Raw genomic sequence first — 14129 nt, 5'->3', positions numbered from 1 at the left:
CCAGTACAGAAGAGGAGGGTTGTTTAATAATGACGCTCCCCAGTACAGAAGAGGAGGGTTGTTTAATAATGACGCTCCCCAGTACAGAAGAGGAGGGTTGTTTAATAATGACGCTCCCCAGTACAGAAGAGGAGGGTTGTTTAATAATGATGCTCCCCAGTACAGAAGAGGAGGGTTGTTTAATAATGACGCTCCCCAGTACAGAAGAGGGTTGTTTAATAATGACGCTCCCCAGTACAGAAGAGGAGGGTTGTTTAATAATGACGCTCCCCAGTACAGAAGAGGAGGGTTGTTTAATAATGACGCTCCCCAGTACAGAGGAGGGTTGTTTAATAATGACGCTCCCCAGTACAGAAGAGGAGGGTTGTTTAATAAGGACGCTCCCCAGTACAGAAGAGGAGGGTTGTTTAATAATGATGCTCCCCAGTACAGAAGAGGGTTGTTTAATAATGATGCTCCCCAGTACAGAAGAAGGAGGGTTGTTTAATAATGACGCTCCCCAGTACAGAAGAGGAGGGTTGTTTAATAATGATGCTCCCCAGTACAGAAGAGGGTTGTTTAATAATGATGCTCCCCAGTACAGAAGAGGAGGGTTGTTTAATAATGACGCTCCCCAGTACAGAAGAGGAGGGTTGTTTAATAATGATGCTCCCCAGTACAGAAGAGGAGGGTTGTTTAATAATGATGCTCCCCAGTACAGAAGAGGAGGGTTGTTTAATAATGACGCTCCCCAGTACAGAAGAGGAGGGTTGTTTAATAATGACGCTCCCCAGTACAGAAGAGGGTTGTTTAATAATGATGCTCCCCAGTACAGAAGAGGGTTGTTTAATAATGATGCTCCCCAGTACAGAAGAGGGTTGTTTAATAATGATGCTCCCCAGTACAGAAGAGGGTTGTTTAATAATGATGCTCCCCAGTACAGAAGAGGGTTGTTTAATAATGATGCTCCCCAGTACAGAAGAGGAGGGTTGTTTAATAATGATGCTCCCCAGTACAGAAGAGGAGGGTTGTTTAATAATGACGCTCCCCAGTACAGAAGAGGAGGGTTGTTTAATAATGACGCTCCCCAGTACAGAAGAGGAGGGTTGTTTAATAATGATGCTCCCCAGTACAGAAGAGGAGGGTTGTTTAATAATGACGCTCCCCAGTACAGAAGAGGGTTGTTTAATAATGATGCTCCCCAGTACAGAAGAGGGTTGTTTAATAATGACGCTCCCCAGTACAGAAGAGGAGGGTTGTTTAATAATGACGCTCCCCAGTACAGAAGAGGAGGGTTGTTTAATAATGATGCTCCCCAGTACAGAAGAGGAGGGTTGTTTAATAATGACGCTCCCCAGTACAGAAGAGGGTTGTTTAATAATGATGCTCCCCAGTACAGAAGAGGAGGGTTGTTTAATAATGATGCTCCCCAGTACAGAAGAGGAGGGTTGTTTAATAATGATGCTCCCCAGTACAGAAGAGGAGGGTTGTTTAATAATGATGCTCCCCAGTACAGAAGAGGAGGGTTGTTTAATAATGATGCTCCCCAGTACAGAAGAGGGTTGTTTAATAATGATGCTCCCCAGTACAGAAGAGGAGGGTTGTTTAATAATGATGCTCCCCAGTACAGAAGAGGGTTGTTTAATAATGATGCTCCCCAGTACAGAAGAGGAGGGTTGTTTAATAATGACGCTCCCCAGTACAGAAGAGGGTTGTTTAATAATGACGCTCCCCAGTACAGAAGAGGAATAATGATGGAAGAGGAGGGTTGTTTAATAATGACGCTCCCCAGTACAGAAGAGGGGTTGTTTAATAATGACGCTCCCCAGTACAGAAGAGGGTTGTTTAATAATGATGCTCCCCAGTACAGAAGAGGAGGGTTGTTTAATAATGACGCTCCCCAGTACAGAAGAGGGTTGTTTAATAATGACGCTCCCCAGTACAGAAGAGGAGGGTTGTTTAATAATGACGCTCCCCAGTACAGAAGAGGGTTGTTTAATAATGACGCTCCCCAGTACAGAAGAGGAGGGTTGTTTAATAATGACGCTCCCCAGTACAGAAGAGGGTTGTTTAATAATGACGCTCCCCAGTACAGAAGAGGGTTGTTTAATAATGACGCTCCCCAGTACAGAAGAGGAGGGTTGTTTAATAATGACGCTCCCCAGTACAGAAGAGGGTTGTTTAATAATGATGCTCCCCAGTACAGAAGAGGAGAGTTGTTTAATAATGATGCTCCCCAGTACAGAAGAGGAGGGTTGTTTAATAATGACGCTCCCCAGTACAGAAGAGGGTTGTTTAATAATGATGCTCCCCAGTACAGAAGAGGAGGGTTGTTTAATAATGACGCTCCCCAGTACAGAAGAGGGTTGTTTAATAATGATGCTCCCCAGTACAGAAGAGGGTTGTTTAATAATGATGCTCCCCAGTACAGAAGAGGGTTGTTTAATAATGATGCTCCCCAGTACAGAAGAGGAGGGTTGTTTAATAATGATGCTCCCCAGTACAGAAGAGGGTTGTTTAATAATGACGCTCCCCAGTACAGAAGAGGAGGGTTGTTTAATAATGATGCTCCCCAGTACAGAAGAGGGTTGTTTAATAATGATGCTCCCCAGTACAGAAGAGGAGGGTTGTTTAATAATGACGCTCCCCAGTACAGAAGAGGGTTGTTTAATAATGATGCTCCCCAGTACAGAAGAGGGTTGTTTAATAATGACGCTCCCCAGTACAGAAGAGGAGGGTTGTTTAATAATGATGCTCCCCAGTACAGAAGAGGGTTGTTTAATAATGACGCTCCCCAGTACAGAAGAGGAGGGTTGTTTAATAATGATGCTCCCCAGTACAGAAGAGGAGGGTTGTTTAATAATGACGCTCCCCAGTACAGAAGAGGAGGGTTGTTTAATAATGACGCTCCCCAGTACAGAAGAGGGTTGTTTAATAATGACGCTCCCCAGTACAGAAGAGGGTTGTTTAATAATGATGCTCCCCAGTACAGAAGAGGAGGGTTGTTTAATAATGATGCTCCCCAGTACAGAAGAGGAGGGTTGTTTAATAATGATGCTCCCCAGTACAGAAGAGGAGGGTTGTTTAATAATGATGCTCCCCAGTACAGAAGAGGAGGGTTGTTTAATAATGATGCTCCCCAGTACAGAAGAGGAGGGTTGTTTAATAATGATGCTCCCCAGTACAGAAGAGGAGGGTTGTTTAATAATGACGCTCCCCAGTACAGAAGAGGAGGGTTGTTTAATGATGCTCCCCAGTACAGAAGAGGAGGGTTGTTTAATAATGATGCTCCCCAGTACAGAAGAGGAGGGTTGTTTAATAATGACGCTCCCCAGTACAGAAGAGGAGGGTTGTTTAATAATGACGCTCCCCAGTACAGAAGAGGAGGGTTGTTTAATAATGACGCTCCCCAGTACAGAAGAGGGTTGTTTAATAATGATGCTCCCCAGTACAGAAGAGGGTTGTTTAATAATGATGCTCCCCAGTACAGAAGAGGGTTGTTTAATAATGATGCTCCCCAGTACAGAAGAGGGTTGTTTAATAATGATGCTCCCCAGTACAGAAGAGGAGGGTTGTTTAATAATGATGCTCCCCAGTACAGAAGAGGGTTGTTTAATAATGACGCTCCCCAGTACAGAAGAGGAGGGTTGTTTAATAATGACGCTCCCCAGTACAGAAGAGGAGGGTTGTTTAATAATGACGCTCCCCAGTACAGAAGAGGGTTGTTTAATAATGACGCTCCCCAGTACAGAAGAGGAGGGTTGTTTAATAATGATGCTCCCCAGTACAGAAGAGGAGGGTTGTTTAATAATGATGCTCCCCAGTACAGAAGAGGGTTGTTTAATAATGATGCTCCCCAGTACAGAAGAGGGTTGTTTAATAATGATGCTCCCCAGTACAGAAGAGGGTTGTTTAATAATGACGCTCCCCAGTACAGAAGAGGGTTGTTTAATAATGACGCTCCCCAGTACAGAAGAGGGTTGTTTAATAATGATGCTCCCCAGTACAGAAGAGGGTTGTTTAATAATGATGCTCCCCAGTACAGAAGAGGAGAAGAGGAGGGTTGTTTAATAATGATGCTCCCCAGTACAGAAGAGGAGGGTTGTTTAATAATGACGCTCCCCAGTACAGAAGAGGGTTGTTTAATAATGACGCTCCCCAGTACAGAAGAGGGTTGTTTAATAATGATGCTCCCCAGTACAGAAGAGGGGGGTTGTTTAATAATGACGCTCCCCAGTACAGAAGAGGGTTGTTTAATAATGATGCTCCCCAGTACAGAAGAGGGTTGTTTAATAATGATGCTCCCCAGTACAGAAGAGGAGGGTTGTTTAATAATGATGCTCCCCAGTACAGAAGAGGGTTGTTTAATAATGATGCTCCCCAGTACAGAAGAGGAGGGTTGTTTAATAATGATGCTCCCCAGTACAGAAGAGGAGGGTTGTTTAATAATGATGCTCCCCAGTACAGAAGAGGAGGGTTGTTTAATAATGATGCTCCCCAGTACAGAAGAGGAGGGTTGTTTAATAATGACGCTCCCCAGTACAGAAGAGGAGGGTTGTTCGGCAATGGGTTGGAGAAAAATCTAACAAAGCTTTAAAATAATGATTGTGCACTGACTCACCTAACGCCTTCCGCTGCCCCCTAGAGCCCTGTACCCCCTAATTAACCCCATAACATTACATTACTGCCCCCTAGAGCCTCATACCCCCTAATTAACCCCATAACATTACTTTACTGCCCCCTAGAGCCTCATACCCCTAATTAACCCCATAACATTACATTACTGCCCCCTAGAGCCCCATACCCCTAATTAACCCCATAACATTAACATTACTGCCCCTAGAGCCCCATACCCCTAATTAACCCCATAGCATGACATTACTGCCCCCTAGATCCCCATACCCCTAATTAACCCCATAGCATAACATTACTGCCCCTAGATTCCCCATACCCCTAATTAACCCCATAGCATGACATTACTGCCCCTAGATCCCCATACCCCTAATTAACCCCATAGCATAACATTACTGCCCCTAGAGCCCCATACCCCTAATTAACCCCATAGCATGACATTACTGCCCCCTAGATCCCCATACCCCTAATTAACCCCATAGCATAACATTACTGCCCCCTAATTCCCCATAGCCCCTAATTAACCCCATAGCATGACATTACTGCCCCTAGATCCCCATACCCCTAATTAACCCCATAGCATAACATTACTGCCCCCTAATTCCCCATAGCCCCTAATTAACCCCATAGCATGACATTACTGCCCCAGTATACAGCAAGTGGCAAAAGACCACCCTTAGAACAGTGCTTTTGTTGCAAGAGGGCAAGTCTTGGACTGTTACACAAGTCCTGCTAATATGATTTGGAGGAGGAGACACACAGACACACACACACACACTCAGGGTTACTAAGTTAGTGCTAAAGCCACATGCAGCTGTTTCCTGCATGATGTCAGGTCAGAGTTATGTGTTTCAGGAGACGGATAAATACTGGCTCTCGGTAGGTGTCTTCTCAGATGGACGCTACAGTACAGTACTGTCTGTAGTCCAGAGGGGTACTCTGAAAACAAACCTATTCTGTAGCCGTTCCTCCTTGTGGCATACACAGCATTAGAGGAACATTGTTTAAAAACCTCTACAGGATCGTTGGGTCCCCCACGGGACGGTTGAGCTTACGTTGGCTAGTGCGATTAGCACGAGGTTGTTAGTAACAAGAACATTTTTCCCAGGACATTTCCCAGGATATTGGTAGAAAGCTTAAATTCTTGTTAATCTAACTGTCTATTGTTTGAGGAGAGTGCACAGTTATGAACTTGAAAATGTATTAATAAACTGATACAAACGTTTGAACAGAAATGCAATGGTTCATTGGATCAGTCTAAAACTTTGCCCATATACTGCTGCCATCTAGTGGCCAAAATGTAAATTGGGCCTTGGCTGGAATAATACATTATGGCTTTTCTCTTGCATTTCAAAGATGATTGTACATGATTGTTTTTTAAGCGCATGTTTTTTTCTTTGTATTATCTTTTACCAGATCTAATGTGTGTTATTCTCCTATATTAATATCACATTTCCACAAACTTCAAATAGTTTCCGTTCAAATGGTATGAAGAATATGCATATCCTTGCTTCAGGTCCTGAGCTACAGGCAGTTAGATTTGGGTGTGTCATTTTAGGTGAAAATTGGATAAAGGAGCAAATCCTTATTAAAGGGACAAGTATCCATATTTCAGAACTGGCAACTGAAACATTTCTTACTCATTTTCATATTTCTAGGGTTAGTCTCAAGTGTGGTCAGGGTGGAAACCTAATTTATTTCCACCAGGGCATTTTGTTTATATTGCTTTAGTGCTATAATTGTAATTCCCTAGTCAACGGAGTTATCGGTCTCTAGTTTAAATCATCAAAACTTATTGGGAGGCCTGTTTAAATTGGAAATATATCTCACCACTGGGTTTCAGGATTTACTCTGTTCTTTATCTGTTCTTTATATGAAATTTGGACCTGATCACTTCCTGTAGCTTGGCTAAAGTAGGTATTTTGGATCTCTTCCATGACCTCTATGAAGAGAAATCTAAACAGGTCCTTCTAAGTCCAAACCAAGAGACACAGCCATTTATGCTCAGTCTTATTTTCAATCTGTCTCCACTGTCCAAACTATTCTTGGCTGTGAATGCACGAAACAGAGCAAAATATGCAGTGTTTTCCCCCATCAGTTTAGCCACAAAATATGACAAAAACCGTGGGATCCTATACTGTGTCGTAAAAGCCAAATACTTTGAGACCTCAGTGTTGTTTTACTCTGACTTAGCAAATAAACACTTTGGTGTTCATAGTTTTTTTATTCAAATAAAACCCTAAGGCAATGAGTAACCATTTTAATTTGGGTGACCACATCAAACGGTACAATCCGGAAACAAATGGCTTGCTTTGTTTCCCCTCATATTTAATGTAGAAGTGGTTTGTGTAACAAACAGTCTTCCATCTTTAGAGACAGTATACATTCCAACATTTGACTCCCAACAACACTACTGTACTGTAAGTCTTCACCTGTTGGCCTTGGACTTATCACCTATGATGCCACCCCATGGACACGTGTCTAACCTCTGACCCCGTCCTGCTTGTAGGAAAGACGAAGCCCCCACATTAGTAACATTTCTATATGTACTGCCGCATGGATACCGTGTTTAACCTCTGACCCCGTCCTGCTTGTAGGAAAGAGGAAGCCCCCACATTAGTAACATTTCTATATGTACTCCCGCATGGATACCGTGTTTAACCTCTGACCCCGTCCTGCTTGTAGGAAAGACGAAGCCCCCACATTAGTAACATTTCTATATGTACTCCCGCATGGATACCGTGTTTAACCTCTGACCCCGTCCTGCTTGTAGGAAAGACGAAGCCCCCACATTAGTAACATTTCTATATGTACTGCCGCATGGATACCGTGTTTAACCTCTGACCCCGTCCTGCTTGTAGGAAAGACGAAGCCCCCACATTAGTAACATTTCTATATGTACTCCCGCATGGATACCGTGTTTAACGTGTCGTTGTGTGTGGCCACAGACCCAGTAGGAGGTGGTGTATAAATCATTATGGGTCAGAGTGTGAAAACAAACATCCCTCCCTGGCTGCTGGGATGGCTTACCGGGTGGAATCCATGATAGATGACCTTCTCCCCAGTCCTGATGGCTTGCCAGGTGGAATCCATGATAGATGACCTTCTTCTCCCCAGTCCTGATGGCTTGCCAGGTGGAATCCATGATAGATGACCTTCTTCTCCCCAGTCCTGATGGCTTACCGGGTGGAATCCATGATGGATATCCTTCTCCCCAGTCCTAATGGCTTACCGGGTGGAATCCATGATAGATGACCTTCTTCTCCCCAGTCCTGATGGCTTACCGGGTGGAATCCATGATGGATATCCTTCTCCCCAGTCCTGATGGCTTACCGGGTGGAATCCATGATGGATATCCTTCTCCCCAGTCCTGATGGCTTGCCAGGTGGAATCCATGATAGATGACCTTCTTCTCCCCAGTCCTGATGGCTTACCGGGTGGAATCCATGATGGATATCCTTCTCCCCAGTCCTAATGGCTTACCGGGTGGAATCCATGATAGATGACCTTCTTCTCCCCAGTCCTGATGGCTTACCGGGTGGAATCCATGATAGATGACCTTCTTCTCCCCAGTCCTGATGGCTTACCGGGTGGAATCCATGATGGATATCCTTCTCCCCAGTCCTAATGGCTTACCGGGTGGAATCCATGATAGATGACCTTCTTCTCCCCAGTCCTGATGGCTTACCGGGTGGAATCCATGATAGATGACCTTCTTCTCCCCAGTCCTGATGGCTTACCTTCTTCTCCCCAGTCCTGGTGGAATCCATGATGGATATCCTTCTCCCCAGTCCTGATGGCTTACCGGGTGGAATCCATGATAGATGACCTTCTTCTCCCCAGTCCTGATGGCTTGCCGGGTGGAATCCATGATAGATGACCTTCTTATCCCCAGTCCTGATGGCTTACCGGGTGGAATCCATGATGGATATCCTTCTCCCCAGTCCTGATGGCTTGCCGGGTGGAATCCATGATGGATATCCTTCTCCCCAGTCCTGATGGCTTGCCGGGTGGAATCCATGATAGATGACCTTCTCCCCAGTCCTGATGGCTTACCGGGTGGAATCCATGATAGATTACCTTCTTCTCCCCAGTCCTGATGGCTTGCCGGGTAGAATCCATGATGGATCTCCTCCTCTCCAGCCCTGATGGCTTGCCAGGTTGAATCCATGATGGATGGCCTTCTCCTCCCCAGTCCTGATGGCTTGCCAGGTGGAATCCATAATGGATCTCCTTCTCCTCCCCAGTCCTGACACAGTAAACTACCAGTGGTTACTCAGGAGTGTCTTTCTCTCTCTCTCTCTGACTCCTACCCTCAGGGCTTAAGGGGTTTGGTGTTAGGGGTTGACCGTTAACCGACCCAAGCCGCTGTGTTGATAGAAAAACCTGCTGTTTGTTCAGGCGCTTGGCTAGGATGACCAGGCTTTACCTTGAGGCCTGAGGCTTTACACTGCTGAACCTATGGCTAGGATAGCATATCCCATTTGTAGTGGTGCTTAATATGTCTACAGGACATGCAATACAGTCAATGTTGGTCAAGCATTTTCTTATTTAAGCTTTTTCCCAGCTTTTTCTAAGTTGTCCAGCTAAAATGAAATCTCTATTTTTTCAAGGCATATTTTTAACTGTGGATCATTTGAAACTTCCTAACCAGGGATGGTGTGGGCTGGAATGGGCGTGGTGGGCGTCAGAGCCGCCTGTCATCCAGCGGGTCCAACACGGAAGAGGATGGAGGAATTTTTGTCAACTCTACCAGCAGCAAGCTCCTGGAGAGAGCCCACGGCATCCTCATGTGAGTGACTCAACATCTTCGTTTAACCTCTCTGGGATATTCGGGACGGTAACGTCCCACCTCGCCAACAGCCAGTGAAATTGCAGGGCGCCAAATTCAAAACAACAGAAATCCCATAATTAAAATTCCTCAAACATACAAGTATTTTACACCATTTTAAAGATAAACTTGTTGTAAATCCAGGCACAGTTTCTGATTTTCAAAAAGGCTTTACAACGAAAGCACACAACAATTATGTTAGGTCAGCACCTAGTCACAGAAAAACACAGCCATTTTTCCAGCCAAAGAAAGGAGTCACAAAAAGCAGAAATAGAGATAAAATGAATCACTAACCTTTGATCTTCATCAGATGACACTCATAGGAATTCATGTTACACAATACATATATTTTTTGTTCGATAAAGTTCATATTTATATCCAAAAATCTGTTTACATTGGCGCGTTATGTTCAGTAGTTCCAAAACATCCGGTGATTTTGCAGAGAGCCACATCAATTTACAGAAATACTCATAATAAACATTGCTAAAAGATACAAGTGTTATGCATGGAATTTTAGATCCACTTCTCTTTAATGCAACCGCTGTGTCAGATTTTTTTTTTTAATTACAGAAAAAGCACACCATGCAATAATCTGAATATGGCGATCAGACAAAAAAACAAGCCATACAGATACCTGCCATGTTGTGGAGTCAACAGAAGTCAGAAATAGCATTATAAATATTCACTTCACTTCATCAGAATGCACTCCCAGGAATCCCAGTTCCACAATAAATGTTTGTTTTGTTCGATAAAGGCCATCATTTATGTCCAAATACCTACTTTTTGTTCGCGCGTTTAGTACACAAATCCAAACTCAGGAGGCGCAGGCAAGCCATATTACAGTTCGTAGAAACATGTCGAACGAAGTATAGACTCAATCTTTAGGATGTTTTTATCATAAATCTTCAATAATGTTTCAACCAGAGAATTCCTTTGTATGTAGAAATGCAATGGAACGCAGCTAACTCTCATGGGAGCGCGCGAGACTGAACTCATGGCACTCTGCCAGACCCCTGACTCAAACAGCTCTCATTCCCCCCTCCTTCACAGTGGAACCATCCAACAAATTTCTAAAGACTGATGACATCTAGTGGAAGCCTTAGGAAGTGCAATATGACCCCATAGACACTGTATATTCGATAGGCAATGACTTGAAAAACTACAAACCTCATATTTCCCACTTCCTGGTTGGATTTTTTCTCAGGTTTTTGCCTGCCATATGAGTTCTGTTATACTCAGACATTATTCAAACAGTTTTAGAAACTTCAGAGTGTTTTCTATCCAGATCTACTAATTATATGCATATTCTGGCTTTTAGGCCTGAGTAGCAGGCAGTTTACTCTGGGCACCTTTTTATCCAAGCTACTCAATACTGCCCCCCAGTCCCAAAGAAGTTAACACTGGTCACCCACCCACCACCAGCACTGCTTAAGTTACTGTCAGGAATGACTTTCTGTCTAAAACCTCCTACACCACTCATTAAGTTACTGTCAGGACTGACTGTTTGTCTCAAACCTCCTACACCACTCCTCTTTATGCCCTATTTTGGCCTGATAGAGAAGACACAGTGTAGATATTCTTCTAAGTCCCTAAAACCATCTGCTCTCTTTTACCAGGAGAAACAAAAACTACAAATCAAAGCCCAGTCTTCCAAAGGTAAGCCACCTTGTTAAGCCACCTTGTTAAGCCACCTTGTTAAGCCACCTTGTTAGGCCACCTTGTTAGGCCACCTTGTTAAGCCACCTTGTTAGGCCACCTTGTTAGGCCACCTTGTTAAGCCACCTTGTTAAGCCACCTTGTGTTTAAACCGCTAGTGATGGTACTAGTGCTGACTCATACTGGCTGTGTGTTCTTCTCTGTTACCGCAGCACTTGCTTGACGTCAAGTCCCTAAAGTATCTCAGCAACCTGACGCTGCACGACCGCATCACCAAGTCCCTCCTCCACCTCCACAAGAAGAAGAAACCACCCAGCATCAGCGCTCAGTTCCAGGTCAGTCAGTCCCCCTTAGGCACACATCTAGGATCAGTGTATCTTTCCCAAATCATGCCCTTTACTATTAGGGCAAGGGTGCCAAACTTAAATCCTGGCGGGCCGTGAGGCTGCTGGTTTTTGTTATATCTTTTAAATTCTTGTCCAATTATGCCCATTAAGACCTAGACAACAAAGTGAGGGGAGTTCCTAACTAATCATTGACCTTAATTGATCAATCAAGTGCAAGGGAGGAGCAATGACCCGCTGGCCCTCGAGGACTGGAGTTTGACACCTGTGTATCAGGGGATAAAATACAAAACTGACCTCAGATCAGTGGTTAGGGGTGACATCTCTCTGCTACATGTATCTGGGATGTGTATTGGAAGTGACCAGCTGAGTCCAGCTGACAGTATGGATGTTCTCTAGAACTCTGGGTGTTGTCCCATGAGCTGTCTGTTACAACCTCCTCCCTCTGTCTGTACGCCTGTCCGCCCGCCCAGTGTCAGGTCCCAGCCTGTGACGTCTTTTTAAAACCTTGTCTGTCTGTCTGTCCGCCCACTGTCAGGTCCCAGCCTGTGACGTCTTTTTAAAACCTTGTCTGTCTGTCTGTCCGCCCACTGTCAGGTCCCAGCCTGTGACGTCTTTTTACAACCTCCTCCCTCCCTCTGACTGTCTGTCTGTCTGTCTGTCTGTCTGTCTGTCTGTCCGCCCACTGTCAGGTCCCAGCCTGTGACGTCTTTTTCTTTTTATCATCCCACCCAAAAGACAACGATGACATCATGTCTGGGTGGGGGGAAAAGTACAATTTTAATAGGCCATAAAAAGCATCTCTTGTCAAGAACATCCCCATGTCTCTGTCACTTTGGAAACTAGTGTGATCCCTGATGATGAATGTTCAGCTCAGTTGAGCAGATTTCACCATGTCAAAAAGAAAATAATAAAACCCATATGCTATTTTATATAAAAATATTCTCTTTCACTTTTGTATACTTTTTAGCCAGTAGTTTGGAAAATAGTGCTCACGAGCCGAAAGTGTTCCCAGAAAATTGCGTACTACATCACATATGTGCTACACGTCATTGCTCTCGCCCTGCTGTGTGTTCATCATATGCATCTTGCCTGCTGTCTCATGTGACAAGGGGCTGATGCTCATTGGTTGAACTCAAATTGCTGGACTATGTTGGGAGAAAATGTAGGGAAATGGTGCAGCACACCTTCCAGAAAGAACAGTTACTTTCAAACTCGGTTTAAAAATGACTTTGTAGTCGCCAAAGTAAAGGTAAATACTTAAATATGGAAGTCCCCAGCTTCTCTAAGACCAGCTGAGTAGGCTGATGAAACAGAAGGGGACATTGTCAACTCATCTCAGTTATGATCATCCCCTTTATCACAGCCGTAATCATCTCTCCATCCCCTCCCACCATCTTGTCTTTCTTAACTCCTCTGTTGTGTCTTTTCTCATGCCTGGCTGTCTCTATTGCTCCTGGCTCACAGTGGGGGAGGAGGAGTCCCAAATGACCCCCTATTCCCTACATAGTGCACTAGTTTTGACCAGGACCTGGAGTGGGGGGGGGGGGGGGGGGGGCATTTGGGACGCAGTATGAGAGTAAAGAGGCGTGACCACCCCCACAACAACAATCACATATCCCCTAGCCCTGGCCTGTACTCTAACCCTCTCTGGCTGGCAGGAAGCCTGGGCAGAAGGCTGCGAGTGGTGACATCACTTCCCACATCCTGTTGTGTGGCTGATTGCTTTCATCTTCTGAGTGGAGTGGGGGGGGAAGTGCATTCCTGGCCACCGAAATAGCCACACACACACAAACACTCTCATACACACACACACACACATATATACATATATACATATATATATATATATATATATATATATATACATACATACATACATACATACATACATACATACATACACACACACACACACACACACATATATATATATATATATATGGTCAAAACTAGTGCACTATGTGTGTGTGTATATATATATATATATATATATATATATACACAGACACACACACACACACACAGTGGGGCAAACAAATATTTAGTCAGCCACCAATTGTAAGTTCTCCCACTTAAAAAGATGAGAGGCCTGTAATTTTTATCATAGGTACACTTCAACTATGACAGACAAAATGAGAAAAGAAAATCCAGAAAATCACATTGTAGGATTTTTAATGAATTAATTTGCAAATTATGGTGGAAAATAAGTATTTGGTCACCTACAAACAAGCAAGATTTCTGGCTCTCACAGACCTGTAACTTCTTCTTTAAGAGGCTCCTCTGTCCTCCACTCGTTACCTGTATTAATGGCACCTGTTTGAACTTGTTATCAGTATAAAAGACACCTGTCCACAACCTCAAACAGTCACACTCCAAACTCCACTATGGCCAAGACCAAAGAGCTGTCAAAGGACACCAGAAACAAAATTGTAGACCTGCACCAGGCTGGGAAGACTGAATCTGCAATAGGTAAGCACCTTGGTTTGAAGAAATCAACTGTGGGAGCAATTATTAGGAAATGAAGACATACAAGACCACTGATAATCTCCCTCGATCTGGGGCTCCACGCAAGATCTCACCCCGTGGGGTTAAAATGAGCAAAAATCCCAGAACCACACGGGGGGACCTAGTGAATGACCTGCAGAGAGCTGGGACCAAAGTAACAAAGCCTACCATCAGTAACA

The 14129-nt window shown here is 44.2% G+C and overlaps 1 protein-coding gene across 1 annotated transcript in view; it reads left to right on the top strand.

The window, feature by feature from the left end:
* Positions 1-14129, top strand: part of myo9aa (myosin IXAa) — a 223211-nt gene that overhangs the window by 162713 nt on the left and 46369 nt on the right. Inside the window, 3 exon segments of the mRNA XM_065012316.1 lie at positions 9266-9403; positions 11059-11098; positions 11311-11433. Of these exon segments, the coding sequence (XP_064868388.1) occupies positions 9266-9403; positions 11059-11098; positions 11311-11433 (301 nt within the window).

The sequence above is a fragment of the Oncorhynchus nerka genome, linkage group LG27 (assembly GCF_034236695.1).
Source record: "Oncorhynchus nerka isolate Pitt River linkage group LG27, Oner_Uvic_2.0, whole genome shotgun sequence".
Taxonomy (NCBI): domain Eukaryota; kingdom Metazoa; phylum Chordata; class Actinopteri; order Salmoniformes; family Salmonidae; genus Oncorhynchus; species Oncorhynchus nerka.
The sequence above is the reverse complement of the archived record's forward strand: the minus strand, read 5'-3'. Positions and strand labels throughout refer to the sequence as shown.